The 18,751-nt window shown below is 46.0% G+C and overlaps 1 protein-coding gene across 1 annotated transcript in view; it reads right to left on the bottom strand.

Moving 5' to 3' along the window:
• Positions 1–302: 302 nt before the first annotated feature.
• The window catches only part of GPAT2 (glycerol-3-phosphate acyltransferase 2, mitochondrial), a 50,501-nt gene continuing 32,052 nt past the window's right edge, over positions 303–18,751 (bottom strand). Inside the window, exons 13-21 of the mRNA XM_067470730.1 lie at positions 16,179–16,249; positions 13,646–13,907; positions 12,473–12,621; positions 11,389–11,466; positions 8,577–8,699; positions 4,916–5,036; positions 3,787–3,852; positions 3,426–3,481; positions 303–654 (exon numbers count right to left, since the gene is read on the bottom strand). Of these exons, the coding sequence (XP_067326831.1) occupies positions 538–654; positions 3,426–3,481; positions 3,787–3,852; positions 4,916–5,036; positions 8,577–8,699; positions 11,389–11,466; positions 12,473–12,621; positions 13,646–13,907; positions 16,179–16,249 (1,043 nt within the window). The 3' untranslated portion in view covers positions 303–537. The remainder of the gene's footprint in view (positions 655–3,425; positions 3,482–3,786; positions 3,853–4,915; positions 5,037–8,576; positions 8,700–11,388; positions 11,467–12,472; positions 12,622–13,645; positions 13,908–16,178; positions 16,250–18,751) is intronic.

Genomic DNA, 18,751 nt, shown 5'->3' with positions numbered 1-18,751 from the left:
TAAGGTCCTCTTGAAGTTATCACAAAAATCAAGTAAGGTTCTCTTGAAGTTCTCTCAAATCTCAAGTAAGGTTCTCTTGAAGTTCTCTCAAAACTCAATTAAGGTTCTCTTGAAGTTCTCTTAAAACTCAACTAAGGTTCTCTTGAAGTTCTCTCAAAACTCAATTAAGGTTCTCTTGAAGTCTCTCAAAACTCAATTAAGATTCTCTTGAAGTTCTCTTAAAACTCAACTAAGGTTCTCTTGAAGTTCTCTTAAAACTCAACTAAGGTCCTCTTGAAGTTATCACAAAAATCAAGTAAGGTTCTCTTGAAGTTCTCTTAAAACTCAACTAAGGTTCTCTTGAAGTTCTCTTAAAACTCAAATAAAGTTCTCCTGAAGTTCTCTTAAAACTCAACTAAAGTTCTCTTGAAGTTTTCACAAAACTCAACTAAAGGTTCTCTTACTTTTAGGTGAGGATAAAATATTTCCAACTGTCAACTATTAACAAAACTAGGAAAGTGGTAGAAATTATCACATTCCATTGTTCCATTTAGGAGCTTAGTTGTAGGTGAATTGGTGGATGAACTTCTCCAGTTTCTCTTGGTTCTCTTTGGAAGCAAAAGTTTCAGAGAGGAGGAGAACGGTCCCACCTTGCCCTGGGACCTCCCTCAACACCTGGATAAGGAAGGAAACAGAAAATGGGCACAAATTGATTGTAAATAGCAGAATGTTTATGTATCTAGATCAGTCCTGGGTCAACTTGGGCCCTCCAGGTGTTTTGGACTTCAATTCCCACAATTCCTAACATCCGGTAGGCTGTTAGGAATTGTGGGAGTTGAAGTCTAAAACACCTGGAGGGCCCAAGTTAGCCCAGGCCTGATCTAGATGAATGAATGGATCTGCACCAAACTTGCTACAGAGACCCTTTGTGACCCAACTTGAAAGAATGAGTTTGAAGTGCAAAAGAACACCACTTTTGTATGTTGCCATATTTCTAAAATGGCCTACATCACGGACCCATGGAAGGAAGGAAAAACAAGGTAAGAGGGAAGGAAAGAAAGAATGATATCGGAAGCAAATAAAGATAAAGGAAAGAGGAAGGGAGAAAGGAAAGAAGGATAAACGAAGCAAAGAAGGAAAGCGGAAAGGAGGAAAGAAGGACAAAGGAAGCAAAGAAAGAAAAAGGAAAGAGGAAGGAAGTGAAGAAAACAAGGAAAGAGGAAGGGAAGAAGGACAAAGGAAACGAAGGAATAATAATGGAAGAGGGAGGAGGGAAAGGACAAAAGAAGCGAAGAAAGAAGTGGAGGGGGAGAGATTGTTGGGCAAATGGGCTTATTAACAAAAGACCCTCTTTATAAATGCACAGCTTTTCTCTGTAGTAAAATACTATGGTTGTACTATTTACTAGAACAAGATTTCCATTACACAATTAAAAGTTATTTATACTTCCTTCTTTGTTTCCACGCTGGGCTTCTTTCTTATGCAGCTGAACAGCTTTGCTTACACAGAGCCTCCTCTCACAACAAAATGACACAGGAGCTTCACATAGTAGCTTTACATACAGCTTTACACAGGAGGCCTTTAACCTGGAGCTTCTTACGCCAAAGCTTCTCACACCAGGCCTTCTCATACTCGGCCTTCGTATAGATGAAGGCCTACCTCACAGGCCTACTAACAATGAGGTCTATTCTCCAACTGAAGCAATTTCTCACACAGAGAGGCTTCTCTCACATCGAGGCTTACCTCACACACCTCAGGATAACACTAGCTTTGGTCCACTGACTCATAACAGGCTTCGGCCTACTCACTCTCCTCAGGACGACACTAGCTTTGGTCCAATGACTCCTAACAGGCTTCGGCCTACTCATTCTCCTCAGGATGACACTAGCTTTGGCCCACTGACTCGTAACAGGCTTCGGCCTACTCACTCTCCTCAGGACAACACTAGCTTTGGTCCAATGACTCCTAACAGGCTTCGGCCTACTCATTCTCCTCAGGATGACACTAGCTTTGGCCCACTGACTCCTAACAGGCTTCGGCCTACTCACTCTCCTCAGGATGACACTAGCTTTGGCCCACTGACTCCTAACAGGCTTTGGTCTACTCACCCTCCTCAGGACAACACTAGCTTTGGCCCAATGACTCCTAACAGGCTTTTTTGCCTACTCACTCTCCTCAGGTCAACACTAGCTTTGGCCCACTAACTCTAATAGGCTTCAGCCTATTTGCTCTTTCAGTGCTTGACTCACACTTTTGTAATTAAAAATGTCTAGTTAATTTTTAATATATATATGACAGATGACAAAGGAAGAAGAGAGAGGAAAGAAAGGAAGGACAAAGCAAATAAAGGAAAAAGTGAAGAGGGAGGGGGGTAAGGAAAGAAAGACAAAGGAAACAAAAAAGAAAAAGTTATGAGGAAGGAAAGAAGGACAAAGGAAGCAAAGAAAAAGGAAAGCGGGTGAGAGGAAGGAAAGAAAGAAGGACAAAAACTGAGAAAGAAAGGAGGGAGGAAAGAAGGACAAAAGAAGCAAAGGAAGTAGAAGTGGAGGGGGAGAGATAACTAAGGAAGAAAAGAAAGAAGGAAAAAGAAGGACAAAGGAAACTAAGGAAAAAGGGAAGAGCGAGGAAGGGAAGGGAAGAAGGACAAAGGAAGTAAAGAAATTAAAAGGAAAGCAGAGAGGAAGGAAGGAAAGAAGGACAAGGAACCAAAGAAAGGAAAGAAGGACAACAGAAGTGAAGAAAAAACGAGAGAAGGAGGGAGGAAAGAAGGATAAAAGAAGCAAAAGAAGAAAGAGGAAAGAAAAAGAAGGGGCAGAGGGAGGAAAGAAGGACAAAAAAAGGAAGGAAAGAAGGACAAAGTAGTAAGCAAAGAAAAAGGGGAGAGAGGAAAGAAGGAGAAAGGAAGCAAAGAGAGAAAGGAAAGAGGGAGAGAGGAACCAAAGGAAGAAAAAGGAAAGAGGGAGAGAGGAAGGGATGAAGGATGGATGGAAGGGAGGGAGGGAGAGAGGACAAAGGAAGCAAAGAAAGAAGAGAGGAAAGAGGGAGAGAGGAAGGAAGGATATGGAACTGAAGAAAGAAAGGTGGAGGGAGGAAAGAAGGACAACGGAAGTGAAGAAAAAAACAAGGGGAGAGGGAGGAAAGAAGAAAAGAAGCAAAGGAAGAAAGAGGAAGGACGGAAAGAAGGAAATGTAAGGAAAAAAAGGGAAGCGAGGGAGGGAAGGAGGGAGGGAAGAAAGACAAAAGAATGAAAGGAAGGAAAGAAGGTGAAGTAAGTGAAGAAAAAGAAAAGAGGAAAGAAGGACAAAGGAAGCAAAGAAAAAAAACGAGGGGCAAGGAAGGGGAAGACGAAGGTAGGGAAGAAAAGAAAACAAGGGAAGAGGGAAGGAGGGAGGGAGCTAAGAAGGAAGAAGATGGCAGAAGAAGGAGGAGAAATGCAATGAACTCACCCCCAGTTTTTTATAGATTTTGACAGAGACACCTGCCAGGGTCCAATCGGCACATTCTGGAAAACAAGCAAAAGAGGAAGTGAGAACTGTCTCCTGACACACCACTGCGGAAGTACATCTACACTGCAGAATTAATGCAGTTTGAGAACAAACTGCATTAATTGCTACAGGTCAATGCGATGAGATCCTGGGAGTTGCAGTTTGTCACTCTTTGTCAGAGAAGGCTCAACACCTGGGGGGGGGGGGGACGACGACTAGTATTGCATAGTCTTGAGCTATGGCAGTTAAAGTGGTGTCAAACTGCATCAATTTCACAGTGTAGATGCACCCAGAACACTCCCTGGACCTGCAATGGACTCACCAAAAGAATGGTCTTCTTCTGCCTTCTTCACTAAGAATTGATACAGGTTGTCCAGGCATTGCTTCTCTGGATTAGAAAAAAAATGAAAAAGAAAGGAGTGCGGAAATGATTAGTGAAGGAGAATAACCAACCCGCTTGCATTGAATACAATAATAGCAGAAACGGAATCAGGGAGCTATTGGTTATTACAGGCTGAGTATCCCTTACCATGGATCCCCTAGAATCCCATAGCCATGGGAATGCAAGTGGCGTCAAACTGGGTTAATTCTGGGTTAATTAAAACTTGTGCGCCAGTTGCGCCTGTACCTTGGGAAGTCAGATCTGGCCACAGTGGTCCATGCTCTTGTTACATCCCAAATAGATTACTGCAACGCACTCTACGTGGGGTTGCCTTTGAAGACTGTTCGGAAACTACAATTAGTCCAGCGGGCGGCAGCCAGATTACTCACCGGAGCGTCATACAGGGAGCATACCACCCCCCTACTGTGCCAGCTCCACTGGCTGCCGATCCAGTTCTGAGCACAATTCAAAGTGCTGGTTTTGACCTACAAAACCCTATACGGCTCCAGCCCAGCGTATCTGTCCGAACGCATCTCCCTCTACGTCCTGCCTCGGAATTTAAGATCTTCTGGGGAGGCCCTGCTCTCGGCCACACCTCTATCACAAGTGAGATTGGTGGGGACGAGGAGCAGGGCCTTCTCGGTGGTGGCCCCTCACCTGTGGAATTCACTCCCTGGGGAAATTAGGTCATCGACATCCCTCCTCTCCTTTAGAAGGAAACTAAAAACATGGACATGGGACCAGGCTTTTGGGTAATTTGGCAGATAGACAAAGGACAATGACGACTAGAATTGATAGGATTTGACAATGTGGAATGAATTTACGGATTCTGAGCTGGCGAACGTTGAGCATTAGACTGGTTTTATTGATTATGATGTATAATTGATTGTTTTAATTGTTTATAATTGTTGTCTATATATGTTCTATTTTATTGTTATGTTGGCATCGAATTGTGCCTTTTGTAAGCCGCCCTGAGTCCCCCCTCGGGGGTTGAGAAGGACGGGGTAGAAATACGCGAAATAAATAAATAAATAAATTCTGCAGCACTTGATGGCTACCAAGGCTTTACCTGGCTGGGGATCCTTGACCTCCCACAAAAAGGCAGCCGCTCTTTGCAGGGTCTTCAGGACCGGACTCAGGAGGCTGCAGAGAAACTCGAAAAGGGCACAGCTGCTGTCCACTTGGCTGACCTGAAGCAGAGAAGGGGATAAAGAAGGGTCAAGGCTGCATTGAGTCCCACTATTGGGAGGAAGGCAGACTATACAGCCAGCCCTTCTGAGATTATATATATCTTGAGTATCCGGTATTGCCTGGGTTATTTGAAAAAAGTCATTTTCTAATTGTCCAAAATGCATAAGGTTATGGGTGAACTACAACTCCCATCGTGCCAGGTTAACCCCGAGAAACTCCATCAGTACTTAAAGTTTGTTATGTTGGGCAGATTTCCTCTAGATGCGTCATCGGTGGTGTTCCGTGTGCTCTATGGCTGAAGGGTAAACTACAACTCCCACTATGGTGAGTCAGTCCCCTTCAACCTCTCCCATAGGTCGAGTTAGTCATAGGGGTTCTGTGTGCCAGTTTGGTCCAAGGAAGGAAAAGGAAAGGAAAGCAGGAAGGAAACAATGGAGAGAAAAGATAAAATGAAAGGAAGGAAAGGAGGAAGGAAGAAAAGTACATGTGAAGTCTTGCTTTTGCCTTCCTCTCCTCTGCTTTAGTTCTCCCCTGTTTATAGGTTTTCCAAATAGTACCTTCCACTGTATTAGTTTTGGGTGGAGCTTAAACACCCATCAGAGGCCATTCTTAGGTAGTCAATTCCTTTTCCCTGCACAGAGTTCTTCGCTGGACACCTTCTTTTCTACAGTAGAGCTATAGAGGCTTGGATACTGTCTGGAATCCTAGGCCTAGCAATCCAAAACAGGCATTCTTAGCACCTGATTCTGCTGCTGCTGCATTTAGCAATATTTTTATACCACCAGTCCAAAGGATAAAAGAAGCTTATAACCAGCCTAAACTTCACAGGAAAGAAGATTAAGACAGTTCAACCATCGCGTTGCACCAGAGTCAGGAAAGACCCCAGAAAGATGACTACAACCAGCAACGTCTCCTTTTGTAATGTATTGTTTAAAGTTACCTTATGATAGTCCTGGGTGGAGTTAACCCTTTATTCATCTTGTTTGCAGTAAACTCATTTGGTTATCTTTTCACCTTGCCTCAAAGTGCCTCTGTCTGCTAAGGGTCTTAATCTTAACGGAAGGTATCGGATAGCCCCCGAGTAAAGCCAGATAATATAGTTTCCCCAAAGGTTTGGGTGTGCTATCACAGTACAGAAGGGAGGGAATGGAAAGGGGGATGAAAAGAAAGGGAACAGATGGGAGGGAAGGAAAGGAATGGAAGGAAAAGGAAAGGTCAGAAAGGCAATGGAAGCGAGGGAAGGAAGAAAAATAAGGAGTGGAAGAAAAAGGAAAGGAAAAGAAGGAAGGCAGACAAGCAAGCCAGGGAAACTTTTTACACATGTTGCATTGGAGGAAGACAACTTCCTTGCATCCATGAGATGGCACTCTTTCTCCAAAAATGTGAGCACTGAAGAATGGAAGAGCCGCTTGCATGGCTGCTTCCCCCGCCTGCCTGCGGCTGGCATTTGAATGAACCCACCACCACCAGGGATGTGTCACTGGAGGCCGGGGAAACAAAAGGAGCCGGAATTGATACAGCAATTGGATGTTCCCTTTTGAAAGAGCAAGGAGAGTGTCAGGGCTCCCTTCCCACGGGAAGCAAGCCAAAGGAGGGGGGGGGGGGCGTCTACACAGAGAATTGATGCACTTCGGCACCACTTTTGTTGTAGTTCTACAAAAGCCTTTTTGGCCAACGAGGGTAGGCACCCCTCCAAACCGCACAGCCCAGGATCCCATAGCCTTGAGCCCTGGTGCAAAACTGCCCCATGTAAACCGTTCTGAGTCCCCATTGGGGAGATGGTGGCAGGGTATAAATAAAGTTTATTTAATTGTTGTTGTTGTTGTTGTTGTTGTTGTTGTTACAATGTAGACCAGGCATGGACAAACTTTCTAATTTGGGGGTTGCATGCTAGCACTCCCTGCTAAGAGAACTGGCTGCCCAGTGATGAAAGGAAGGAAAGAAAAGAGGGAGGAAGGGAGGAGAGAAGGGAGCAAGGACGAAAGAGAGAAAGGGAAGGATGGAAGAAGAAAGGGAGAGGGGGAAGGAGGGAGAAAAGAGGGAAGGGAGGAATGAAGGAGAGAGAGGGAAGAAGGAAGAAAGGGAGAGAAGGAAGGATGAAAGGGTGGAAGGGAAGGGAAGGCAAGGAGGAAGGAAAAAGAGAAGGAAGGATGGGAGGGAGGGAGAAAGAGAAGGATGGGGAGAGAGGGAGGAAAGAGGGAAGGAAGGAAAGAAGGAAGGAGAAAGAGGGAAGGAGGAAGGAAAGACAAAAGGGAGGGAAGGACAAAAGGGTGGGAGGGAAGGGAAGGGAAAGGAAGGAGGGAGGGAGGGAGGGAGGGAAGGAAGGGAGGGAGGGAGGGAGGGAAGGGAAGGAGGAAGAAAAGGGAAGGAAGGACGAAAGGGAGGAAGGGAAAGATGGAAGGAGAAAGAAAGAGGGGGAAGGAGGAATAAAAGAGGGAGGGAACGAAAGACAAAAGGGAAAGAAGGAAGGATGAAAGGGTGGAAAGGAAGGATGAAAGGGTGGAAAGGAAGGAGGGAAAAGAGAAAGAAGGATAGAAGGGAGGACGAGAAGGATGTGAAGAAAAAGAAGGAGAAAAGAGGCAAGGATGAAAGGGAAGAATGGAAGGAGAAAGAGGGAGGTGAGGAAGGGAAGACAAAAGGGAAGGCAGGACGAAAGGGTGAAAGGGAAGGATAAAAGGAAGGAGGAAGGAACGATGAAGGGGTGCAAGGGAATGGAGGGAGGGAGAAAGGGAAGGAGGGAGGAAAGAGGGAAGGAAAGACAAAAGGGAAGGAGAAAGAGGAGAGGGAAGGAAGGAAGGAAGGAAGGACAAAACAGTGGAAGGGAATGAAGGATGGAGAGAAAGAGGAAGGAAAGAGAAAAGGAAGGATAGGATGGTGAGAGAGAGGAAGGCCTGAGAAAAGAGCCCAAGGGGCCACATTCAGGCCCCGGGCCTGGGTTTGCCCATACCTGGGGTAGATGCACCCACCTAGCCCCTATGGTCAGAAACATAATATACAGTTGGCCTGGAGAACCTAGAAACTGTTTGGACACCTCTCTAGAAATTCTTAGGTCCTCCGATACAATGATATGGTCAACCTCCAGAGGAAGCATAACATAGAGTTGCCTGGAAGACCGAGGATATTCCAAGAAAGGACATAATTTTGTAAAATGCAAATATGTAAAACCATGGATACTGAATTTAGAACAGTCTGCTAGAGTTTTGGGCTGGAGTCCTTTAAGCAGAACTAGAAATCCCAGGGGTCATCCGGATGGTATAAAAGGGAGCAAGCTGTTATAACATGTTGTCAAAGGCTTTCATGGCCAGAATCGCCGGGTTTCTGTGAGTTTTTCGAGCTGCATGGCCATGTTCCAATAGCATTCTCCCCTGACGTTTCACCTGCATTTATGGCTAATGGCCTCTTCAGAGGTTCTGTTGGCAGTGAAGCAAGTGCCATTAGCCACAGATGCAGGTGAAATGTCTGAAGGGAATGCTACTGGACCATGGCCATACGGCCTGGAAAACTCACAGCAACCCAAGATGTGATAACGTTGAGGCTACCTTGAAGTAATGCTTCCTAGGCTCCTCCTCAAAGTCGCTGTCGCTGTCCCCAAAGTCCTCCGCTGGCTTCCAGAGCAGCTTCCGCTTCCGGGCCACATCGCACCGCAAGAGGTCACTGGGCATCTGGACGCAGCAGAAAAAAGGAAACAATTTTATTCCCAAGGCTCTCTTGCCATGGCCACTCTCCAGAATTAATGCATTTTTAACTCTCAAGGTGCTGGAGACCTAGGAGTTGTAGTTTTGCAAGGTCTCGAGCCTTGCCTGCCTTGTGAATCTACAACTTCCAGGATTCCCATAGCCTTGTGTTGCAATCACTGCTGTGCTGTATGCAAGCTGGTTGGTTTCTTCCATTGTTGTTATCTCAACAGTTGCAAGTGCAGCATTCACATCATTCATTAGAGGTGCCGGAGCCCCCGGTGGCGCAGTGGGTTAAACCCCTGTGCTGGCAGGACTGAAGACCGACAGGTCACAGGTTCGAATCCAGGGAGAGGCAGATGAGCTCCCTCTATCAGCTCCAGCTCCTCATGCGGGGACGCGAGAGAAGCCTCCCGCAAGGATGATAAAACATCAAATCATCCGGGCATCCCCTGGGCAACGTCCTTGCAGACGGCCAATTCTCTCACACCAGAAGCGACTTGCAGTTTCTCAGGTCGCTCCTGACACGACAAAAAAAAATTAGAGGTGCCATATGTTTTCTTGATATTGTTTTCAATGTTGCAGTCTTTGTCTTTCTTCCTTCAATGCAGCTTCGTGGTCAATGTGCCAGGTGTAGTATACGCAATGGCCACAGGCTCTTCAAGCTTATTGTCTTGAAAAAATCCTGCGTTTTCTTCTGGCTCTATATGTTCAGTGGGCTCAGAAGTCATTAGATCTTCTGCAGCTGTCTCTACATTTGTTTGTTCTTCTGTTTCAGTTGCTTCTTATTTCTTCAAGTTCAAATTTATTGAGCACCTTTTTCCTGGTGATGTATCTCCTCTGGTCAGCAAGCCTCTGTTCAGTTACAGTTGAATCTGGATATTCAAGTTTCCATAGCTGGTATATCCGTTTTTGGTATCCATGTCTTTGTGGTTCTGATCTATAATAGCAGTTAATGACAATTTGGTTCTGTAGCATTGAAAATTTCTGCCGCTTCTGTAGTTGTTTTGCTTCCAATTGCCCTACAGGCCCATGCCCTGGTTGCTCAGCAGTGGGTCCTGGTTCCTATAGCCCACTTGTCAACGGGTGTCCAGGAGAAGCAATCGCCGCGGTCCTTATTATCCTGGGCAACAACCAAGCCGGTATAGACTTCTTTAGAGTTTGTTTCACCATATTTAAATGGTTTAAAATTATTGTTATTAATGTTACATATAATTATCACTATTACATGACATTATTATTATTATCATAATCACAATGCTGCAAGTCATTCCAGGGCCAGAGAAGCAGATGGCAAAGACAGACAAACAGCCTGCCTCAGGGGAGTGTGCTCATTCCATCATAGAATCAAAGAGTTGGAAGAGACCTCATGGGCCATCCAGTCCAACCCCATTCTGCCAAGAAGCAGGAATATTGCATTCAAATCACCCCTGACAGATGGCCATCCAGCCTCTGTTTAAAAGCTTCCAAAAAAGGAGCCTCCACCACACTCCGGGGCAGAGACTTCCACTGCTGAACAGCTCTCACAGTCAGGAAGTTCTTCCTCGTGTTCAGATGGAATCTCCTCTCTTGTAGTTTGAAGCCATTGTTTCGTGTTCTAGTCTCCAAGGAAGTAGAAAATAAGCTTGCTCCCTCCTCCCTGTGGCTTCCTCTCACATATTTATACATGGCTATCATGTCTCCTCTCAGCCTTCTCTTCTTCAGGCTAAACATGCCCAGCTCTTTAAGCTGCTCCTCATAGGTCTTGTTCTCCAGACCCTTGATCATTTTAGTTGCCCTCCTCTGGACACATTCCAACTTGTCAACATCTCCCTTCAATTGTGGTCCCCAGAATTGGACACAGTATTCCAGGTGTGGTCTAACCAAGGCAGAATAGAGGGGTAGCATGACTTCCCTTGATCTAGAGACTAGACTCCTATTGATGCAAGCCAAAATCCCATTGGCTTGAACATTTTAGTCGCCCTCTTCAGGACACATTCCAGCTTGTCAATATCTCTCTTGAATTGTGGTGCCCAGAATTGGACACAATATTTCAAGTGTGGTCTAACATCAATGTTTAACATTTACATAAATGACCAGCCATTGCCAGAAGGGACAGAGAGTTTCATCTATGCAGACAATCGTGCCATCACCGCCCAAGCAGGGAGCTTTGAAATGGTTGAGCAGAAGCACTCCGAAGCTTTAGGAGCTCTTGCTGCCTATTACAGGGGAAACCAGCTGATTGCTAATCCATCTAAAACACAGGTGTGCACTTTTTACCTTAAGAACATACAAGCATCTCGAGCCCTGAGGATGACCTGGGAAGGAATCCCACTGGAGCATTGCAGCACACCCAAATACCTGGGAGTCATTCTGGAATGTGCTCTGACTTACAAGAAGCACTGTTTGATTATCAAGCAAAAAGTGGGTGCTAGAAACAATACTGTATGAAAGCTGACTGGCACAACCTGGGGATCACAACCAGACACAGTGAAGACATCTGCCCTTATGCTTGGCTACTCTGCTGCTGAGTATACATACATCTCACCACGTTAAAACAGTGGACATGGCTCTTAATGAGACATTCCACATTGTCATAGAATGCCTATGCCCTACACTGCTGGAGAAATTACACTGTATATAAGTTCCCCTTAAGTTCAAATAGGATAATATTCTGATTTCCAAAGGAAGGACTTACCTCCTCCGCGATTATCAACCCAGATTGAGTCAGCTTATCTATTGCAACTTGGCAATAGGAATCCAGAGACTGGCAGGGCTGGGAGAAAGCAGAGAAAACAGTCACCAAACTAAGGAAAGGGATTTGTCATTTATACCACTTACTTCCTTCCTCGCAGATGAATGGACTGGATGCCCTTCCAACTCTATAGTAGAATACAGACTACCTAGGAATCCAGTGGAGTCCTTCCTTCTATAGAGGTTTTTAAGCAAAGGCTGGATGGGCCTCTGTCATGAGGGATCGAATGGTGCTGGACTTGGACCGGAGGGCCATTGATCTAATATCTCTCTCCCCCTAACCAGCTGTTAGGAATTGTGGAGAACACGCCCTATGAGGTGCGGCTTAGGGAACTGGGCATGTTTAGCCTGAAGAAGAGAAGGCTGAGAGGAGATATGATAGCCATGTATAAATATGTGAGAGGAAGCCACAGGGAGGAGGGAGCAAGCTTGTTTTCTGCTTCCTTGGAGACTAGGTTGCGGAACAATGGCTTCAAACTACAAGAGAGGAGATTCCATCTGAACATTAGGAAGAACTTCCTGACTGTGAGAGCCGTTCAGCAGTGGAACTCTCTGCCCCGGAGTGTGGTGGAGGCTCCTTCTTTGGAAGCTTTTAAACAGAGGCTGGATGGCCATCTGTCAGGGGTGATTTGAATGCAATATTCCTGCTTCTTGGCAGGGGGTTGGACTGGATGGCCCATGAGGTCTCTTCCAACTCTTTGATTCTATGATTCTATGATTCTATGTGGGAGTTGAAGTCCAAAGCACCTGGAGGGCCAAAGTTTGCCCATGCCTGGCTTAGATGGTGAATTTCTTCCCTGGCAGAAGGGGAATGGACTGGATGGCCTTCCCACTCTGTAGAATCCTAGAGTGGGTCTCTTCCCACTCTAGGATTCTACAATTTTATCATTATTATTAATCAGAGGCTGGATGGCCGTCCCATCAGGAGGGCCTGGATGGTGCCTTTCCTGCTTGGCTGAAGGGGGTTGGACTAGATGGCCTTTGGGGTTCCCTTTGGCTCCAAGAACGTTGCAGGTGGTCTCTGTTACCTGGCAGAGGAGGAGCCCCCCCTGCAGCAGCTGGACCAGGGAGAGTGCTTTTGCCTGTAGCTCCTCCTGGACCAGGACCGCGTCCCGGAGCTGCTCTGGGCTCCCAAGGAAAGGCAGCAGCTCCAACAGCAGAGCGTTCACCGCACAGGCTGCAAAAGGGCCACAAACAGACCAGACGTTTACGCAACTGCAATATGCAGTACAATACTAACAGGACAGACAGCGATATAGCCCATCCCACCTACCCATACCCAACACAGTATGTCCCCTGTAAGGATTACACCATGTAATACGAGTTTCATTCCTGGGTTATCAATGTCATTTCCTAAGTGGTTCTATTATGAAAATATGGAAAAGGTTTATTGAACTGCAAAAAGGGACACCCTGCAGGACATTTTGCTCTAGTTTTTCAATAATAATAATAATAATAATAATAATAATTTATTTTAACCCACCCTCCCTCCCACGAAGGCACTTTGAAATGGTTGAAGCTCCCCAAAGCTTTATAGGATTCTATAATTCTAGTATTATTATTTTATTAAGCAGAGGCTGGATGTCCATCAGTTGGGAGGGCTTTAATAGTATTTTTCTGCTTGGCAGAAGGTATATGGTCTGTATGGGCTTTGGGGGCCCCTTCAGACTCCAGGGTTCTACAGTTCTTCTATTATTATTATTATTATTATTATTATTATTATTATTATTAGGTAGAGGCTGGATGGCCATCTGCTTGAAGTATTTGGATGGTGCTTTCCTGCCTGGCAGAACAGGGATGGACTAGATGGCCTTTGGGAGTCCCTTCAGACTCTAGGGTTCTGTGGTATTGTCGCTATTATTGCTGCTGTTGCTGTTAAACAGAGGCTGAATGTCCATCTGCTGGGAGGGCTTGAACAGTGCCTGCCTGGCAGAAGGGGGATGGACTGGGTGACCTTTGGGGACCCCTTCCGACTGTAGGATTCCTGGATTGAGAGGCTGAATGGCAATCTGCTGGAAGTGCTTTGATAGTGTCTTCCTGCCTGGCAAAAGGGGGTTGGACTGGATGGCCTTTGGGGGCCCCTTTCGACTTTAGAGTGATTCTATGATTGGAGGTCCATCTGCCAGGAGGGCTTGGATGGTGACTTCCTGCCTGGCAGAAGGGGGATGGACTGAATCCTTTGGGTCCCCCTCAGGACTCACCTGCGGCTGCTTCCTGGGCAAAGAGGGACAGGAGGGCAGTGCTGTGGCGGCTGAGCTCCTTCTGGGCAGCTGGGGTCTTCTTGGGGGCTACCAGGGCGTCACGGCCGGAGAGGAGGTAGAAGGTGGTGCAGGGGCGCAGTAGGTGCAGGGCATGGCACACCACGTGGCGCACCTGGCCAGAGAAGCCCAGGTCCCCTTGGCGCAGCAGGATCTCCTCCGTCAGGCAGGCAAAGTCACGCATCAGTCGAGAGAGCAAGACGCCCTGGAAGCCATAGGGAAGGCATCATGAAACATCAACATCCTTCTATTATTTACTAGCTCAGGTACCTGGCATTGTCCAGGTTATTTGAAAAAGTCAATTTGTAAATTGTACAAAATGCATAAGGTTGTGGGTGAACTACAACTCACATCATGCTAGGTTGGCCCCTATATTGGACAAGTTTGCTGTAGATCAGTGGCTCTCAACCTGTGGGTCCCCAGATGCTTTGACCTTCAACTCCCAGAAATCCTAACAGCTGGTAAAGTGGTTGGGATTTCTGGGACTTGTAGGCCGAAACACCTGGGGAGACACAGGTTGAAAACCACTGCTCTAGATGTGTCATCAATGGAGTTCAGTGTTCTCTCTGGTTGTAGAGTAAACTACAGCTCCCACTATAGGGAGTCAGTTTCCTCTAACCCCTCCAGTAGGATGAGTTAGTCATGGGGGTTCTGTGTGCCAAGTTTGGTTCAGGTCCATCATCGGTGGAGGTCACCATTTCTCTGGTTGTAGAAGGCCTTACTGAAGTCCAGATACACTACATCCCCAGCATTCCCCGCATCTACCCAGCTTGTAACTCTATCAAAAAAAGAGATCAGATTAGTCTGGCATGACATGTTTTTGATCAATCCGTGTTGGCTATTAATGATGACCACATTTGTTTCTAAGTGTTTGCAGACCACTTCCTTAACAATCTTTTCCAGAATCTTGCCTGGTATTGACGTGAGGTTGACTGGACGGTAATTGTTTGGGTCATCCTTTTTTTCCTTCTTGAAGATTGGGACCACATTGGCCTTTCTTCGATCTGCTGGAACTTCTCCTGTTCTCCAAGAACTCTCAAAGATGATTGCCTGACTTCTGCTAGTTCCTTCAATACTGTTGGGTGTAGTTGATCTGGCCCTGGGGACTTGAACTCGTTTAGAGTGACCAGGTATTCCTGGATGACTTGTTCCCAATTTGGAGTTGGATGTCCTCTAATCCCTCATCCACTCCATCTTGCTGAGGTTGAAGATGACTTTCTTTTTGTGAGAAAACTGAGGCAAAGAAAGCATTAAGAAGTTCTGCCTTTTCCCTGTCCCCTGTCAGCATTGCCCCATCTTCTCCTCGAAGCCCTATTGCTTCCTTGTTCTACCTTTTTCTACTGACGTAAGCAAATAAGCCCTCTTTATTGTTTTTAATGTCCCTGGCAAGCCTGTGCTCATTTTGTGCTTTAGCCTTGTGAACCTTTTCCCTACAGGAATTGGCTATTTATTTGAATTCTTCTTTGGTGATTTCTCCTTTTATCCACTTCTTGTGCATGTCTCTTTTGTGCAGGTCAGTTCCTTCCAAACCGTCCCCTCCAGTTATCAAATTTCTGCATATCAAGTATGTATTTGTGTAAGGGCATCGAATTGTGCCTTCTTTGTAAGCCGCCCTGAGTCCCCCCTCGGGGGTGAGAAGGGCGGGGTATAAGTAGCAGAAATAAATAAATAAATAAATAAATAAATAAATGTGTGGCAGGTTTGGTCCAGATCCATAGGTTTTTGGGTTCACAGTGCTCTCTGGATGTAGGTGAACTACAGCTCCTTCAAATCAAGGAGGATCTCTGTTTGTGGGCTCTGTATGCCAAGTGTGATCCCGGTCCATTATCAGTGGGGCTCACAGTATCGCTGGATGCAGATGAACTACAACTCACAAAATCAAGATTAATTCCCACAAACCCCTGCAGTATGTTCAGTTGTTGTTGATCCATTCCTGTTTGCTGTGTGCTATAGGGATGGGTAGGAAAGGGTTACGTGAGAGGCAGTGGGCAGGGTCATGAAAATTTGGAGAGAGAAAGGAACCCTGGGGTGTCCATTCTGGAGGAAAAACAGAACATCTAGGATGAAATTGTCCCCGAATGAAAGAATTCACTTGGTTGATGGGGCAGGATGGTGTTTGTGGAGGACAGTGACAAGGGTTAGGAGATATGTTCATGGCGCTCACTGTAACCTGCCATGTTTTTGGAGGGAGGGCTTTGGGTGGCTCCCCAAAACTGTGGATTAAAGCTGTTTGTGAAGGCAAGAGGCTGTTTGTATAAGTGGACACCTCCACCAGATACACATTTTCACTTATTTATTATCTATACACATATAACCCATATAATCACCTGCAACATTACCAAGCTTACATGTAATAAGGATAATCAATGATAATGAATCAAACTGAAATGAACAACTGCCAACAGAATCAAACTTCACTTTGGAAAATCCTAGAGACAATCTCAAATCCACTCATAACAAAATCAAACTCATTTACCTCTTGGTGTTTGTGGAACAGAAGGGCGGCCATGACCTCCACCGCCATAATGGCAGAACAAGAGAGACCGGCTAAAGAGAAGAAGATGAGAAAAGGCAGCATTAATTGCATGCAAGTAGGATTCCCATAGAAGAAAAATTCCCAAATTGTGGAATTATTGCAGGCTGAGCAATTTGTCAAAGCTTCATCTATGCTGACGATTGTACCATCACCACCCAAGCAGGGAGCTTTGAAATGGTTGAACAGAAGCTCTCCGAAGCTTGAGGTGCTCTTACTGCCAATTACAGGGAAAACCAGCTTATTCCTAATCCATCAAAAACACAGACGTGTGCAGAACAGACAAGCATCTTGAGCTCTAAGGGTGACCTGGGAAGGAATCCTACTGGAGCATTGCAGAACACCAAAATACCTGGGAGTCACTCTGGACTACGCTTTGACTCATGAAAAGCACTGAATGAATATTAAGCAAAGAGTGGGCGCTAGAAACAATATTGTGAGAAAGCTGACTGGCACAACCTGGGGGTCACAACCAGATACAGTGAAACATCTGCCCTTGAACTTTGCTGGTTTGCTGCTGAGTATGCATGCCCAGTGCGGAATACATTCCATCAGCACTGCCTCCAAAAATCCTGCAAATCTCTTGGGAAGACAAGCAGAGAAATGTCAGCGTGCTGTAAGAAGCAAAGACCACCAGCATTGAAGTGATGGTCTTCCGCCATCAACTCCGCTGGACCGGCCACATTGTACGGATGCCTGACCACCGTCTTCCAAAGCAGTTGCTCTACTCCGAACTCAAGAACGTAAAACGGAATGTTGGTGGGTAGGAAAAGAGATTTAAAGATGGGCTCAAAGCCAACCTTAAAAGCTCTGGCATAGACACTGAGAACTGGGAAGCCTTGGCCCTTGAGTGCTCCAGCTGGAGGTCAGCTGTGACCAGCAGTGCTGCAGAATTTGAAGAGGCACGAATGGAGGGCGAAAGAGAGAAACGTGCCAAGAGGAAGGCGCATCAAGCCAATCCCGACCGGGACTGCCTTCCACCTGGAAACCAATGCCCTCGTTGCGGGAGAAGATGCACATCAAGAATAATGCTCCACAGTCTCCTATGTACCCACCGCCAGTACACTGATCTTGAAAGACAATCCTATTCGGACAATGAGGGATCGCCTAAATAAGTAAGTACATACCACATTAAAACAGTGGTTGTGGCTCTTAATGAGACATGTTGTGTGTTGTGGCTCAGTCTGAGCCTGAGCTTTCTGAACCTGCTCAGGACGAGGAGGATGATGGCATTTTTGAACATGTTCCAGTCAGTGAGTCAAATGAGGCAGACAGCGTGGATTCTGAGGAAGAGACAGCATTTCTATTCCCTAGAGAAAGGAATGTGTTTTCTGATAAAGATAGTGAAACTTCAGAGCTCCAGGTGGAGACTCCTTCTGAGAGTGCTGGGCCTTCTGGTTCCCAGGGTGACGAAGCCCAGCTACGCAAAGATAATGAGGTAACCAGCCTTGAAGATAGTAGGCTTGAACATAGTAGTGGAGATTTGATTAGAGAAGACAGGTTGCAATTAAGAGTTCGAAGAAGCCTTGCCAACAAGCGTGAAGCTAGAGGTCAACGTAATGCTTTCATGTTGGGAAAACTTATTTAATGCTTTGGGTGAAGGGCATTCGCTGTCAGTCCAATGTGGCTTCTACCCTGTTAACCTCTGTGGAATTACCTTGGCTTTAACGGAAAGCTCTTTGGGACTTTGATTTTGATCCTGATTTCTTAGAGACCTTGTTTTGCTGCCATGGATGCTTGTTTAACCAATGCTTAAGGACTATGTTTCATGTTATTTGCCTTTGGAACTTGGATACCTTGCCTTTGCATTTAAGACTCTGTTTTGCTTAATGAACTTTACTCCTTTATTTCCCTGTTTTGATTTTGGCTTTTTCTCAATAAACTACAAAATCTACAACCTTGGTGTGTGGTGGTGTCTTGGGCAAGGTGAATCTATCCTGAGTTGCGACATCGCATTATCACAGGATGTCTACTGTGGCACAGTGGGTTAAACCCTTGTGCCGGCAGGACTGAAGACCGACAGGTTGCAGGTTCGAATCCGGGGAGAGGTGGATGAGCTCCCTCTATCAACTCCAGCTCCTCATGCGGGGACATGAGAGAAGCCTCCCACAAAGATGATAAAAACATCAAGATCATCCGGGCATCCCCTGGACAACGTCCTTGCAGACGGTCAATTCTCTCACACCAGAAGTGACTTGCAGTTTCTCAAGTCACTCCTGACACGGCAAAAGGATGTCTACGCCCAACACCACTGGAGAAATTATACTGTTTAGTTGGTATTGCACCACCTCACATCCCCCAGGAAGTAGCAGCCAACAAGAAAATGACCAAGGCAGTGACATCTCTGGCCCATCCTCTGTTCAGATATCAGCCAGCACACCAACGCCTTAAATCAAGGAACAGCTTCCTAAGATCTGCAGAGATACTTGAAGGAACAACTCAGCAAATGAGAGTCCAAAAGTGGCAGGCAACAACACGGAACCTCCAGGCATGGCTGATACCAAATGAGAGACTCC

This window comes from Anolis sagrei, chromosome 7 (assembly GCF_037176765.1).
Source record: "Anolis sagrei isolate rAnoSag1 chromosome 7, rAnoSag1.mat, whole genome shotgun sequence".
NCBI lineage: Eukaryota > Metazoa > Chordata > Lepidosauria > Squamata > Dactyloidae > Anolis > Anolis sagrei.
This window is presented reverse-complemented; position numbering and strand designations above follow the sequence as displayed.